This window comes from Balaenoptera physalus (genome assembly GCF_965194825.1).
Source record: "Balaenoptera physalus genome assembly, chromosome: 12".
In the NCBI taxonomy this organism is placed as follows: Eukaryota; Metazoa; Chordata; class Mammalia; order Artiodactyla; family Balaenopteridae; genus Balaenoptera; species Balaenoptera physalus.
In genome coordinates, this window is record NC_138897.1 from 18,208,341 (window position 1) to 18,225,380 (window position 17,040).

Sequence of the window (17,040 nt, forward strand, 5' to 3'; positions counted from 1 at the left end):
TGCTCCCGAATGTCATAGGAAGCACCTGCCATAAAACCAGTTGCTGAAAAGAACAGGAAGAAAATGCCTAAAATGTTGGCCTAAGTACTGCAGTCAATTCTCACTGCAATTTTTGCAATCATCACATAAGTACCCTTGATGTATAAGCGTTATGGACTTCTGCTCAGTGAAAACTGTGCCTGAAGCTTCAAAACTCTGCCTTAAAGAGACATCAATCTTACTGTCCACCAGATCCCTAAGGCCCATTGCTCCTCTTAAGTAGAAGTAAAATCTTTGTTATTTTTAGAGAGAAGACATTTTTCTCCAAACCTCTATTCATATAGGTGTGTTTGCTGACACTGCTGTTGAACCTGAATGTTAGCTTTCTTCCCATATGTCGCAGCCTTAGAGTGCTTGCCAGAATTAAATGTGTTAGAGAAAATTAACCTGGTTTATTTTCATCAGAATGATTTGAATCCCATGCTGAAAACATTTTCATATCTTGCCAAGCCCATTTTTCCTAAAAATATTATTTATGGAAAATGCCAGCATTCAGTTCTTGCTTTACATTTTGCTAACACCATGTAAACTTTATTTACAAAATCTATGTTACTGAGTTAGCATTCAATAAGTCACAGAGGGAATTCCCTGGTGGTGCAGTGGTTAGGACTCCACACGTCCACTGCAGGGGGCACGGGTTCCATCCCTGGTGGGGGAACTAAGATCCCACAAGCTGCGTGGCCCCCCCAAAAAAAAGTCACAGAGAAGAGGTGTCTCTACTTACCTATTGGAATGACTGCTTTTCACCTAAGATTTGTACATTTCTCAGGGTAATGCCAATTTGAAGATTGCTGTAACGTGAATCACTCACATATAATGGGGAAAACACCTCTCAGGTTCAGGTTTTGATAAGCATGCTTCCACTACATCGCTTCTTCTTCTGGGCTTTGCAGGTGTTGCGTCTTCTGCCTGGAACCATGGCCCTGCCCTTGCCCTTCCTGCTTAACTCCTACAGTGAATGGCTCAGTTCTGACGTCCTCTCCTTTAGAAAGCCCTTTCAGACCATCCTCCCTAGACTCCTAAACAAACCCGTGCTCGTGTTCCTCCTGTGTTCTCCCATGGCACTCTAGACAGCCCTGCTGGAAAGGACAATCACAGTATTCAACTCCGGGTTTATGTCTGTCTTCCAGATCAGAGTATAAATTCCTTGAGGGATTCTATAAGAAACAGTTCATATTTATTTATTTTTACCCCTTGCACATAATACAGTGTCTGATACAGAGAAGAGTTATCATAAAATTATTTTTATTTTCCTTTTTTATAAATAAAATAAGTGATAACTCATGAATAAATGAATAAACAGTCCATGGTCCAAGATGAAAAATACAGAAGGCAAAACAGACCAACTGTGGAGTTTCATTTTTTTTTTAATGAGAATAATTGCAGTTCAAGAGTCATTCTGTTATTCATAGGAATATTAGGGAAAGTATGAAAAAATGAATGCGCATGAACCGTGGGAAAGTAGTTTCAAAGAATTCTGATAATCAAATGCACAAATTTTGGGGCCTAGCACTGTGAATCCAGGAATTTACCCTAAGAAAATCAGAGAGGCATAGAAAGTTATATAAATAAGGCTATTCAATGGAGCACTGTTTATAATGGTGAGAAACTGGGGGGAGGGGACTTAAATGTTAATCGATAGAGGATTGGCTAATGAATTCTACACCTGTGTACTAGAATATTATGTAGTCATTCGAATAGATTAAGATAGCCCTTCAAATTTAATATGTCCAGAACCTAAGTCCTGACCTTCATCCCACACCTCGCCTGCTTTTCTCTCAGTCGTTAATGGCACCATAATCCATTTAGGTGCTCAAGACTCTAATCTATGAGTCACCCTTGAACTCTTCCTTTCTCTCACCACTGCCTTTCCCTGAACTTTCCACACCCTGCACCCTACATTTGAACCATCATCAAGACATGTTGGCTCTACTTACAAAACATATCCTTTATGTGTCACATTTCTCCACCACTACTGTAACAACCCTAGTCCCAGCTCAGCAGCTATTAATCTTTTAAAATAAAAACAGATCAAACCAGTTCCTGTTTTTAGGATCTATCCTACAGAGAGAAAAGCACCAGTATATAAAGATGCTCACTGCAGCTTTGTATGTATGAACACAGAGCTGGACTTAATGTGAATAGTTCATCAACAGAATAATAGTTTTATAAAGTATTTTATATTTTGTAAAGAACATGTTAGATCAATGGTGTTTGACCTGGAAGTTTAGCTATGATGTACTATTAAGATTTTTTTTAGGCTGCAGAGTACTATGTCTCTTGTGATTCCAAAGTTGTGAAATAAAGAACAAAAGCCTTTCAAAAGCAAAGCAAGCAAAAAAAAAATTGTTAAAAACATCATATATTTCCAATCATGACGTATGAAACTAGAAATCAACTATGAAACTGCAAAAAAAAAAAAAAATCATATAACATCATATAATTTCCTCACTTGAAATTCTCTAATGGCAACCCATCACACTGAAATAAAATCTGAGATCCCCACCCTAGCCTTCATGATCAGATCCTGCCTTCTTACCACACTCCCTCTCAAATCTATCTTCCACTTGCTCACAAATTGAATGCCCTTTGCGGTTGCCTGTTTTCTGTTCCGCAAACTTTCCAATGTTATTCCCAGCTTAGTCGTTGTACTAACTGCTCCTTGTCCTTATAATGCTCTTCTTCTAGATGGTCACATAGTCTCGGGTGAAATGAAACCCCCTCAATGCACTCACCCCTGAGCCCCTAAAGTAGGTAGCCGTCATCCCTTTGTATTATCATCCCGCTCCCTGATATTTTCTTGTCTCCTCTCACTGAATAGAAGCTCCCTGAGGGCAGGATCCACACCTGCTTTATTTGCAACTAATAGTAGGCACTACTTGCTATCATTGAATGAGCTATATGGACTCACAGGGAGAAATGATACATTGTTAGGTAAAAATAAAACAGGTTGCAGAAAACTATTATATTATTGGGGAGGAGGGAGGGAATAGTATTATTTGTATATCAGAGAAATAAGACTCAAAGTATTTACAATAAATAGCTAAACAAGAATTAACTCTAAGGGACAGGTTTCAGTGGACTTTAACTCTCCACTTTAAATATTTTTTTATTGCTTGAGGCTATTTTTTAATAAGCATGAATTACATTTATAATCTGAAGAAGCAATTAATAAATTTCATTCATTTTCCAGAGAAAAAGAGAGGTTGACTTGCTCCTTCACCAGCCGCTATGTATCTTCCTCTTCCCTTGCTCTCATGTAAATGCTAATCATTCAAGCATTATATCTGGACTTCTCATGAGGGGGCATGGAAATTACAGAAATTACTCAATTTCGACTGACCTGGTATCAGTAGGTCATTACTGCCAATGAAAGCAAAATAATTCCTGTAAGAAATTAATTGTTACAGGAAGCTTCAAAGCTTCATGTTGAGAAAGAAAGAGAAAGAGAAAGAAAGAAAGAAAGAAAGAAAGAAAGAAAGAAAGAAAGAAAGAAAGAAAGAAAGAAAGAAAGAAAGAAGGAAGGAAGGAAGGAAGGAAGGAAGGAAGGAAGGAAGGAAGGAAGGAAGGAAGGAAGGAAGGAAGGAAGAAAGAAAGGAAGAAAGAAAGAAACAATTGGGAATTGGCCACAGCTTGTCAGACCCAGAGATGAAGCAGAATGAAAAAATTTTCAACCAACTCCAAATAAGGTAACAACAATCCTTAAGATCCTAACTACCGTTTTCCTTTGAGTTATAAAGGCAACCATCTAAGCAGCATAAAAAGGCTTGTAATTTATACAAAGAGGTAAATTTATAAATAAACTAGACTGAATTTCAACAGAGATAAGTAATGAAAGGATAAAGAATAAATGATATGCAAATAAGAGAGAATGAGAACATTCACAGCTATGCCTGTTGAAAGCAAGAGAAACTACAAAAAAAATTATGCTGCCTAACAAATGAGAAATTGAAAATAATAAAATGGCTGACTCACTGACCTAATCTTTCCTATCTTAAAAAGGACGCTGAAGAAAACAGATGTGGAAAATTACACAGTAATAAAATCCTTGAAGAAAACCCAGTGGTGGTTATTTAATATAAGACTTTAAATATATACAAACAGATGGGCCAAAAACTGGAATATGCTGGCAGTTGAGAATACCATATTTAAAAATCAGCTTCACTTAGAAAGATTCTAATATAGTAGTAACATGAAAAGTAATATTTGTAATGATTTCAAAAAATTACTAAAAAATATATCAGTAGAACAATAGATTAATGCTATAGAAAAATCAGGATACACAAAAGAATAATTATTAAACTTGGATGGTTGAGGACAGAACAGTAAGTATAATCTTAACTTTGCTAATTACTTGGTTTGATATTCTACTCATTCTACTTTTAAGATTTATCAAATTGTTCTGGAATAAAAAGCGGCAAAAAAAAAAAATCCAAAAAAGGAAATTGTAATGGATCTAGCTGGTATGAAGTCATGTATACCTGAGCAGGAGGAAACAGTTCAAGGCTGACTGATTTTGTCTTATTTAACCAATGACTAAATAATAATTATAATGGCTAACATTTTTTAAGCACTTATTATTGGCTGATGTTTGCTTTATATATAAATATATTCTTTTAACCTTTACAACATGATGCTAAGACGGTTTTATAGATGAAAAAACTAAAGCACAGAGAATTTAAGTACAATGTTCTCAGCCTCAAAGCTAATAAGGGCTGAGCAACGATTTGAACCCAAGGCAGTCTGGCTCCAGGATCTGCTCTAAGACTGCCTTCCCTAGTAAATAAAAGGAAATAAAATAACTTGCTAATAGAATTTAATATTAAATTTGGTATATTACAAATACCAGCAAAGAAACTGCATTTATCTGAGTCAGAAATATGGATACAAGAATTTGAGACGGCCACATAACTTACAAGGGGTATAAGGAATTCAGAGGATGGTCAGAAATAAATTTCAATAGAACCATGAATAAAAAAGGAGCCAATATTCACTATTTTAATGTGACTTATTCTCAGCATTTTTGTTTACCAGGAGTGCTTCACCTATGAGTACACAGTAACTTTATATATTCAGTGAGGTCTGACATTTCAATATAATCTAAAACCCAAGGTAATGGGAAAGGGGCATTTCTTGAAACCTTCATTGTGTTTGCAACAAATCATCCAACAGCCCAGGCTGTAGACCTGATTTGTCTCACCCGCTCAGAGGAAATGGGGTCAATTATAATGTATGAATTCCTAGCCAAAGTCAGGAAAAAGAACAGGTAAGTGAAGAAATCTGTACTCTGGGCAGTGGAGTGGTAAGAATTAACATTAGGGTACCCCAAGAAATTAAGAAATCTAGCTAAGGACATACTAAAAGGAAAATCAAGTCAGGTGGCGGTGCTGTGGAAGTGAAGGTAGAATTTGAGAGAGAGGGAAACCAGTTCTACTAAACTATACTAAGGGGGCAGGGGGTCCGTTGCTAGTGGTGTGGCGAGACAACCCTAGTGTGTTGGAGTGTATGATTTCAGTCGCTCTGTCAAGGTGGAAACTAGAAGGTGTGGGGCAGAGGGGGCGTCACAGACCAGAGAAGTACAAAGATAGGTACAGTAAGGGTTATGAAATGCATTTTTTTAAAGGCGCCAGAAAGGTGGATTTACCATGTAGCTAAGCTAATGAAATATATATATATATCTTTATAGTTTGTTTTTGTTTCATTTTATGCAGGCCTCTGATTTTTTTTTTTTCTCTTAAATATTGGGTTGGCCAAGAAGTTCGTTCGGGTTTTGCTGTAACATCTTATGAAAAACCTGAATAAATTTTTTGGCCAACCCAATAGAAGTCTCCGAAACTATACATGCTGTAGACCCCATGCCCTGGAGCCTTAATGAATGAAATAGATTCTCCTCACAATGTAATAAGCCTAGTTCTCACAGTTACTTTGCAGTTGAGGACGAATGGGAACAAGGGAAGAGGCGGCTGACAGGAAAGCAACGAGGCAGTCGTCCTCTTATTCCATAATCGCTTTAAGGTAACTGTGGTTTTTCTGATTTTCTCACTAGTTTAGTTAGATGCTCGGCAGATGCCTGTATATAACAGCATGACTGGACCAGTCGGTGAGGTCTTGCTGGTTGAAGAGTGAAGGTAAGCCGTGCTGAACAATGATGGGATAAATTAAGGTTTAAAGACCAGTGAAAATGGATCTGAACAGAGCTTAGGGTTGCTTTCAATACCATGGAATTAGCAAAGAGGCAGGGCAGAGGACATTCAGGAGATAAGGGTAAAGTAAGTGGACGAAATAACCTGTAGCCTCCTTCTTTCCACGTGGAGTAAGGAATCTGTAAGGCCAGAGAGCTCAGCCTGCAGGCTCATTGCTTTTTACAGCATTAGGCTGTGTGATGGGGCACATGTTAGCATTCCAGAATCCACCTCCTGCTCTATCTATAACGGGTTATAGTGAGACCTCAGTTACTACCATTCTATAACAATCAATCTTCACTTCTGTGTTTTCCTTCATTATCTGGCCCATAGCAGGCCTGGTCATGGTCCACTACTGAAATATAGGTATATTTTCATGACTCACAAGAAAGAGGTTCTCTATGCTATTTCTGAAAAGACATTCTATTATCCTTTATACAGAAACAACAAGTTGATGAGGGGTTACTGACATACTAAAATGTAACTATATCCAAATTACAAATATATTTTTGATAGAATTGAGGCACACTTTGTTTTCATTTACCATGTCATATTATATTTCTTACTATATTTTTTACTCCAAAGACTCAGGGTGTTTTGTTTGATCAACATGAATGAAATTTTTTTTTTAATTAATTAATTTATTTATTTATTTTTGGCTGTGTTGGGTCTTCGTTTCTGTGCGAGGGCTTTCTCTGGTTGCGACAAGCGGGGGCCACTCTTCATCGCGGTGCGCGGGCCTCTCACTATCGCGGCCTCTCTTGTTGCGGGGCACAGGCTCCAGATGCGCAGGCTCAGTAGTTGTGGCTCACGGGCCTAGTTGCTCCGCGGCATGTGGGATCTTCCCAGACCAGGGCTCGAACCCGTGTCCCCTGCATTGGCAGGCAGATTCTCAACCACTGTGCCACCAGGGAAGCCCAACATGAATGAATTTTATTGTGCAACTACTATGTAGCAGGCAGTAGAAAACGTGGGGTTTCAAAAATGAGTTCTTTATGGAATTTACTTAAAATTTTCAATAATAAAATTCTTTTACTAATTTAAGATTTAGATAAGACTTTGGCCACACTTTCTTCCTCTCATACATCACTGCCTTTTTGGTAGCGTTATGTCAAAGTAAGAAAATAAGTGCCCAGATTTACCAAAGTGGATCAGATACCACCAAGTAACACAACCCAAACTTCATAAGAAAAACTAGCTAACATGAACCTAAGAGAATCTTGCACAGAGCCAGCAGTTATTATTACAAAGAACGCGTCCAAAAAGGATTGGAAAATCAGAGACAGATAATATCAAGTCTGCCAAACCAAAGGCAAATATTGTTAGAGGGAAGATTTGCATTGCTGATTTAACCAAACACATACTTGTAGCTCTAAGGATTCATGGAACCTAATTAACCTGCTTATCAAGAATGCTGCTTTCCCAATGCAATTTAAAGCACTTCATCAGGAGTTACTTTTTTTTTTTTTTACATTAAGCAGAATTCAAGTCAGGTATACTCCTAAATTGCTAGCAGTTGCCAAGTAAAAACACAGTTAGCGGCACAGCAGGATTTTAACTATTGAACTGCCTCAGAGTTTCTGATTTCCATAATCAGTGGAGGTTCAGCCCAACACCACAGGCAAGAGCTGCCTTTAGAGAGGAAATCTACACATGGCCTACGGCAGTGCTGCCCGACGTTTCCACCAAAGCTCTCCTAACTAAGGGGTGGGAAGTCCTAGCCCTGACGGTCTACAAACATTCTGAGGTCTCAAGGTTTATCTTTAAAATCTCCACAATTCATGTAATTTCATTGCGATGTAATGTATTTCCAAGTTTATTTTAATATAACCAACACTTACTGAATACTACTTGCTAAGAATTTTACATAAATTACCTTACTTCTCACAATAATAGGCCCTATTTCTATCACTATTTTGTAGTGAGGAAACTTCACGTCAGAAAAGTGAAGAAATATTCTTAAGCTTATGAAATGGAGATGGGATTTAAGCCACACAAGTTTCTATTTGTTCTTCTCCAGTATATTACACTACACTGTTTTAAATCACTTTTCAGTTAAATGAGTTAACTCTTCCTCCTCTAGTTGCTTAAGTCAGAGGTCAGCAAACCTTTTCTGTAAAGGGCCACGCAATACATTTGTTAGGCTTTGTGGACCATATATGGTCTTTGCTGGCTACTACAGCTCAGTTCTGCCACTGTAGTGTCACAGCAGCCATACATGATCCTTAAACGAACGACGTGGCTCTATTCCAGTAAAATTATATTTACTGAAACGGGGGGGCAGGCAGATTTGGGCGATAGCTTGTAAACTCTTAATATAAGTAAAATTCCTGTTCCAGACTGAATGCATATTTATCTTGTGGTTTTGTATAATTGCCTGTACTAGTTTGAGAACAGGTCATAAGAAAACTGATTTAAAAAAAAAAAAAGAAGCCAATGCCAAAAGGTAAGGGAAAGAGATTTGACTTTTCTATCTATCCTTTACCAACTAATTTAATGACGACGACAGGGAACCTGTATGTTCCTCCCCCTATTCCCTCAGCCATGGGTCCTCTGCTTCCACTGGGCCCAGGGACATTTCCTTAGCCTCTGGCATCCTGGACAGGCCACAGTGGGTCTTCCCATCACTTGTGACTCTCATCATGTAGGTGGTTGCCCCTTATCTTTCCACCTAATTGCAATCTACCCCTGCAGTCCAGTGAATTTACTAATTATCCCTTCCACATCTTTTATGTCACATCTCTATGTCTTTGCTCATGTTAGGAAAATTGTCCCACTCTCTCTGTTCACTGATTCCAATAGCTAATTCAAAAAATACTTTACTACATTCCTAGTTCAAAATTCCTAGTCCTTTGATTCACCTCTAGAATATCATTTTTTGCACATGCCAACTATACTTGTGTATTCTGTTTCAACTGTCGACTCACGTATTTCAAACACTACAACACTAATACCATAAAAGAATTAAGAGAATCCCTTACGAGCTCATTGTCACTGGATAAAACTGGTAACTGGCAAAAGTAGTTAAGATTGATTTTAGAGATTTAGCTTTGTTTTTATGCTCTGAGTGATGAGAGTAAAGGGTAACCTTCTCTTTCACACAGAACTGGAAGGTAAAGGTTATTCCATCGTTCGACACTAATGACAGTTTGGGGTATCAAAATAAAGAAGCTGAGGTAGAAAAATATCATGGGGAGACTGAAATGTCGAAGCGTAGTAAAATAATGTACAGAAAATAAAATGAAATATGAATGACATTACAAATTCCTGTTAAGAAAGACTGTCATTGATTGGTAAGTGTTTCTTAAATAATTTAGTTAAAAAGAATAAGATATTCAAATTTTTCATGTTTCTCGCATGTTACCAAGATCTTCCCTGAGACTAGGCAGGAGGAAAAAACTGTCAGGAAATGTATGCTCAGGACAGTCTGGTGCTTTCTCATTAGTTCTTCATTGCTGTTCTTCTTTCACTCCTCTTTGGGTTTCATCACCGTGCTCACACTGTCTCACTCTTCTCTCTGTTGGTGGCAATAGTGTCCTCTCTATGATTTCCTCACTTCAATTTTAAAGAAAGTTGAAAAGGTCCCCTTATTCAATTTTTTTTTTTTTGTCTTTACCTTGTTGCTGTTTGTGGCTTATTTCTCTCAAGTTGGCTAATAATAATATACAGTTGATCCTTGAACGACACTGGCTTGAACTGCGAGGGTCCACTCATACTCAGATTTCAATAGTAAATACCATAGCTCTACACCATCCAGGGTTGGTTGAATCCCCAGATGCAGAACCAGGGATACGGAGGAACCAGGGATAAGGAGGGTCAACTATAAGTTACACGTGGGTCTGCACCTCTAACCCTGGCAGTGTTCAGGGTCAACTGCATTCCAATTTTTAAAAATTGATTTACCAAAAGAGATTCTGAAATGCTGTTTGAAGAACCTGTCTCTCTTAGGAGAGAATGTTATAGACAACATGTAACTTCATTTCCAAGCAAGCATTCAGAGTGGTTTCATTGCTCAAAGTGAGAGTTCAGAGTAAAGAAATACAGTCACCAATGAGGAGTTAATGTCTTTTAAAGAAAAAAAATCACGCAAAGGATATTCAATAGTTGCATCAGTGTGGCAAATGATGCATATTCCACGCACTTCCAGGAAACTCACAACGCACACTCACACATCAGAGCCTCTGAGAAGGCCTGCATACAGAAACGTGTTAAATTCGAACGGTACCCCCAAACTTGTCTGACCCCTGAAACTTTTACCCCCAATACCTGTTACCATCTCTTAGAACTATTTCATGGAAAGCCGCCAGAGAATCTTTTGGAGAACTAATTAATAGTTTATTAAATTTAAGAGGCAATTTAAAATTTAGCTACATCCTGATGTATTTCTTCATATTCCTTCTGGAAATTCCTAATACAGTTGAATATATCAATCTAATACTACGGTTGAATACAATGCCTAATTCCTGATTGAATATATCAGCATTGATAGATGCTATAGTGAAAAATAAGAAGTTATGACTTGGAACTATTTATCAATGACCACAATAAATTCACAATGATCAGGGTGAAGCCTAGCCCTGCTTTTGCCATTAACTAACAGTGTGACTCTGGGATAGAGATTTAAAGTCTGGGAGCTTCGATTCACTTATATGTAAAGTGTGGCTAGACTTGCTCCATCTACCCAACTGGTACATTTGGAGAACGAAGTGCTCAAGATCAAGACTGAGAAGAATTTCTCATAAACAATGAAATTTTATAAAAGCAGAGAAAGTTATAAACGTATAAAAAAGGAATATATTTCAAATAGAGCCTCAGTTTCCTTACAGATCCACACTAAATGCCATTATGATTTCTGCCTTTCTTGAACTCTGAGTAGAACACTGTCTTATAATCGCTAAAGATCTCATTTTACATAGTCAGAAAACCAATTTTTGTTTAGCCACTAATCATAATAATGTATCACCAATTTTTTTTCAGAAAACACGTGGTAAAAATAAGAAATTCAGAAAACTTTGTTTAAAAGAAGAAAAGATTTATTGCAAAGTGGTTTGTGAGTAGTACGTACCACCTTACTCAAGGCTCTATTACGAACCCATCTGTGGCAACTCTTCATTCCCAGTGAATAAAGACAGTAGGGGTCTATATTCTCTGAGTCCTTCATTAAACTATTGATCCCTTTAGCATTATCCATAATGTTCCAGCAGCTCAGCACATCAACTGGTGAAGTGCTGGTCTCTCACTCCTTTCAATAACTTGCGCACTTTATGGAGAGGAAGTCACAATGATTTATTTACCTGACACTTTCCAGTCCGGATGTCGTACAGGGCCACTGAACCATGGCGAGCTCCAACTGCTATTCTGTGATTCCGCTCATAATAGCTGACCATGTAGAACCTGGATTGAACATTTTAACAACAAAAAAACCGAAAAAACAGGTGAGATGACCTGCACATCAAAGTGGACAGCAGCACATTTCAAAGATTAAAGCCAGCTCTGATATATATTTTTAAATAACTATATGTATATCTGTAATTAATATATTGAGATTTTTCAAAAATGTTTCATTGTAGTAATTCTTAAAATCAACTGAAAGAAAAATGATGCAGAATACCGCTTAGGCCTGTTAATGATTATTTTCAATAGAAAACAACTTCTTAATTACAAACACCCTTGAATTTTGAAACAAGAGATAAGGGTCACATACAAAAAAGATTAAATATGAAAACTCAGTTTTGCTACAGTGACTATTCTGCAAATATTTCTATTTGAACAGAAATAGAAAAGATGAAAAGGCTTACATATTCAATCTAATTATGTTCTCATGGTTTATTACAGTGTTAAGGAATGCAAAATACTTTCCAGCAGAACAATCATAAAAAAGCTACATAAATATTAAGCTTAAACGTTCATATCCATAATTTAGAATGAAATTAGAAAGTTATCCACCAAAAAGTTATCTGGCAAATTCTCTAGAGTTTCTATATTTATGAGTTTATCTAAATGATAACTGTGACTATTGGTAGTATAAATAAGCATATTTGGTGATTTGGCATCGCATGAAAATAGGATTTAGGGAGGAGGCCTTGAAGGTCATAAAAGGTTGATTTATTTTTATTTGTTTACTTTTCTAGATTAATTTTCATGACGATCGAGTATTCAAATTCCTGATCTATGCTTTGTTATGATTTAATGGCCATATGGCTAGAGCCTGGGAAGGTAAGAATAAAAATTATTAGAAGTGTAAATAAGGTATGATTTTATGTCCCCAAAGAGTTTTGAATATGCCTTCCCATTATCTAGTCCTATAGTCTCAGTGAGCGTTACCCAGATAAATAAGTGGCCTACCCTCAATATTTCTGAGGCTATTACATCAATTCTACTACACATTCCTTGCCTTTTTTCTCTTTGATTCCCTGCTACTAATCTAAATTTTCTGCTATTATTTTTTTAAAAGACAGGATGGGGAGGCAAAACAAATGACAGAAAAGAAATATCATTTCTCTAATGCTTTCTTGAGATTGATATAGAGTAAACAAACTAGTAGGGCATAGGACTCCATTTCTGAAATTCTGGTAAGAGAGGCAGAGAGAGAGAGGGCGAGAGGGAGAGAAGGTATTTGTGAGCATTTCGAAACCAGGGACAGTCTGACAAAGCCATTTCGGCATTAACAGACATTATGACATTCATACATATTTTATAAACCTGGAAAACAAGCTATTAAGTGTTTAAACTTTTTGTTTGATACTTATTACCAAGTAATGGATTCAACAATACTTCTGTCCTATCCCTAAGCCTCACCCAATGAGGCAACTTTTTTCCTCTTCAGTGGAAGATGAATGCTTCATTTCTAGTTGCATGAAAGGTACTACTTTAGGATGTCCCGCTGGTTTTTGCTGTGCTCAGGTATGGGACGTTCTGTTTGCACACAGGTTTGAGGGAAGGAAGGGGAGTGGAGGCTCCTGACACATATGAAGCTTCCCCACTATTAAGTCGTTAGTAAAAAGTTTCTTAAAAGCTTCTCTTGTCTAAAGCATCCTATTACTGCCCTTGGTAGAGAAGGCAGGAATCAGCAATCAGCATTCAAAATTTAATGTTTCCATACTCAAAAATAAAAGAGGTTTAGAAGAGTTTAAAAATGTTCACTATTTTGTTATTCAATAATGACAGTGGTCTAAGTATTGGGCATCACTATATATCTATATGTATGCCTATGTCTACATCTACATCTAAACACACATAAGCCCACACAATTTAAATCCTATTAGAGTAACATGGAATATAATAGCTAACAAATGTTTTAACAAATATCTATACTGCGCAGGTTAATAGCCACAGGAAAATAACATTTCCAGAGGTATTTTGTTGTCCACTATTAAACTTTGCACAGACATAACAGTTGTACTGCCCAAATCCTTCTGCAAAACATGAATATAATTACCCCTCAAAATAATCCTCTTCAAAACAAACCGTTGGTAAAATACATTTATGTTGACAAAATTTTACTTAGTTAAACTCGAATCTAAAAGTTTTGTTACACTGACCATTTTCTATGCTCTGGATATCAACCTTCTATATCATCCTTCTATATCATCTACAGACACCATTATTTATGGGAGAAAAAAAGATCAAATCTATTCTTGGTATCAAATCTTTAGTCTGCCTGAAAGGACCATATATTACAGGTCTGCATCTTTCATTCTTTGCAATTTACTACTAGACTAATACTCCTAAAATATCTTAAAGAATTCTGGACAGTGAAGGTCTCATGGCATATTTTTAATCTTTGGATTTCTTGTGAAGCTGTTTATTTCTTTAATAGTCTCTCTTTTAACAGAGGAAATCCAAGGTATGTATGCAGTCACTTCCCAAGTATCCACTCTGGGGACTGGCTGCAGTGAGCCTAACGCTTCTGAAGGTTTCCAGAGCCCACCATGCGCCCAGACTACTCTTCTCCTGAAACCAGTTCTCCACTGGGGGGCTGTCAAGATTTAAGGATGGTGGGATACACATCACTTGACCCTACCCCAAAAAGTATATCAATGGATTGCAGAGCACGATCCATCCTAGTTTTTAAGACTATTCTAGTCTTGACCTGATCCCACATGGGAGTCTTGAATTCCTCCAAAATTTGGGGGGAGGGCTCTCAGAGTAAGGGTTCATCTGTGCTGAGCCTTCTGGAAATGGTATCTCAGTCTCCCGTTCACTGCATTGATAACATGCACTTGGGCAGTATTCCTTGGGCAACAACCTGCCACGAATCTTTGTTATACTCAAGTTACAACAATGGTTCTCCTCTATTCGGCCCACAACAAGGAAACTGTTAAGTCAGAGGAAACATTACCACTCAGGTATATGAAAGACGCATAAAGTGGAATTGAATAACGTTGCAAAATGTATTTCTTGCTGGGGCTGCGGTGGCCATCGTCCAAAAATTTTAAAGTCACTGATCTCCTTGCTTTCATTACTGTCCATGTGCAGCCAGAGTGACCCTTTTCAGCCATAAATCAAATCACCTCTCCTGTGTGTTCACAACCGTCCTTCAAGACCCTACGTGATCTGGCCCTAACACCTCTCGGACTTCCTCTTCCCTTTGCTTGCTCCGCTCTGGTCATACTGATCTCCTTATGCTTTCGTGAATATTCCAAGAGGGTACCCACTTCGGAGCTTAACGCTTGCTATTCCCTCTGCTTGAAAATCTCATCTGCCTGGTATCTCCAGGGCTTGCACCCTTGCTTCATTTAGGTCTCTGTCCCGAGGTTATCTTGATAAGGAAGGCCTTTATGGGCCATCCTATTTAATACAGCAGCCTTTCCTCCACTACTCGAGTCCAATATCCTATTTTTTCTTTATTGTACTTATCATCTCTTTGATATTAAACAATAATTTTTTGTTTATTGCTTGTTTCCCTCCATCAGAGACTTTATTTTTTGTTGAATGTATGAACACATAAACAGGGTCCAATCAAGCAGCATACAGCAGTACAAAGTTTAATGCTGTAAGAAGTCCAAGTCACTATGCTTATCCTTCAGTGACTACTTTATAAACTAGGCTAAACATATCAATTTTTAAGACCACTGAATATTTCATAAGGTCTAAAATAATAATTGGTATAAACAGCAAAGGAAATAAAAACTGTCTAAAAAAGTTAGGCAGAAATCAAGAAACAGAAAGCAGTCCCATGACCCTTCTAAAAAATGTATTTTCAATTGAGGCAAACAATTGCAGATTTACAAAAAGATATCTGTAAAGGTCCTTGAAGTCTGAGTACATTAGCATGAGACTGACAGTTGCATAATGGAAATTATTTAATTATGTCTTAGGGAACTAGAAAAGATTATTTGGTCTGAAACTCAAGAAGGCAAATATAGTCTAAATAATGATACATACAATAAAGTATGTATTTTTGGTATAAATGTTCTGGGAATAAAATTATTCTAAGAATTTGCCAGGTATTTATATAGGCACACATAAATTTCACTGAACATGGTATCACACAAAACATAATTAAAAGAAATAATCACTTATCGATCATTACTAAATACTAGAATAGGTTATTATATTTCTCCAAAGCATATTTGTGACATCAACTCCTCAGAAGTAACACACAACAGGGTGCCCACCCATAACGGGGTGGTTTGGGACGTGAAACACAAATGTGTATTGGGTCCACTCCGGGGCAGGATCCTGGAGCAAATCATGTTGCTTAAGAGTTTGCCAAGCACCCAATACCTAAGTCTAAACAACTTTGGTATTCTCTACTTATAGTGTCCCTTGAATTAATGACCTTTTTTATTTTTATTAAAAATGGCCCTCAAATAAGAGAAATTTGTGTGAAACTTAAAAGTCAATTTGGAAAAATATAGGAAGAGGAAACATGCAACTTTCAGCAGATATATGATTTAGGAGAAAGACAGAAACCTGTAAAATCACTTTCTCAACTATGACTTTGATAAAATGCAATGATTTCAGGATGTTAATACTGTATATAGTGTCCTTGAGCATTAAAATACAACAAGGAACACTCTTCAACTAATCCAAAATTCATCTCCAGCTAAAATGAACCCATCTAAAATCTAAGGATGTAAGGAAAAGAATGTATGGGCTATAAGTACGATTTATAACTAGTTACAAGTCACCAACTACTACTGAGGACAAACTGTGTATCAGGCACTGGCCTGAGAACTGGTATATGCATTTCCAGGAGTAGTTGAGGTATTAGGAGCAACTCTTATCTAGTTGCTTTTACAAATTCTTGATGTTGATGTAAAATGGTTCAAAAACTTTGGACTCTTTGTTTAAAAGGTATTAAGGCAATATGCACTTGTAAAAAACCACCACTAATATGTATGTAGTAAAAAGTAAGTCTTTCCTCCCATACTCCCTCCTTCACCAAGGATTAATTACTGTTAACAATTTGGTGGATCTTCTCAGCTTTTTCTAATGTTTATTACAAAAATAGTATCAGATTACATCTATTATTCTACAACTTCTTTTTCTTCCCTCAATAGTTCGTGGAACATCCTCCCACATCAGTATACATGAATCCACGTCATCCTTTCTCACACCTGCATTGTACCCCTGTGCATTTAAACTCCATTATTTAATTCTTCCCCTTCTGACATTTAAGTTATATTATACATAGATCCTTGTATACGTAGGTGAGTATTTTTGTAGGATAGATTCCCCAAAGCAACATTCTGGATTAAAGCATACACACATTTTATTTTACTTATTTATTTTTAAAATTTTATTTATTTATTTATTTATCTATTGGCTGTGGTGGGTTTTCATTGCTGGGTGTGGGCTTCCTCTAGTTGCG

General features: G+C 37.1%; 1 protein-coding gene across 6 annotated transcripts in view; it reads right to left on the reverse strand.

The window, feature by feature from the left end:
* The window catches only part of WDR7 (WD repeat domain 7), a 366,979-nt gene that overhangs the window by 62,510 nt on the left and 287,429 nt on the right, over window positions 1-17,040 (reverse strand). For all 6 annotated transcript variants that reach the window (XM_082416400.1, XM_082416401.1, XM_082416402.1 and 3 more), the window contains one exon: window positions 11,516-11,615. In XM_082416400.1, the coding sequence (XP_082272526.1) occupies window positions 11,516-11,615 (100 nt within the window). The remainder of the gene's footprint in view (window positions 1-11,515; window positions 11,616-17,040) is intronic.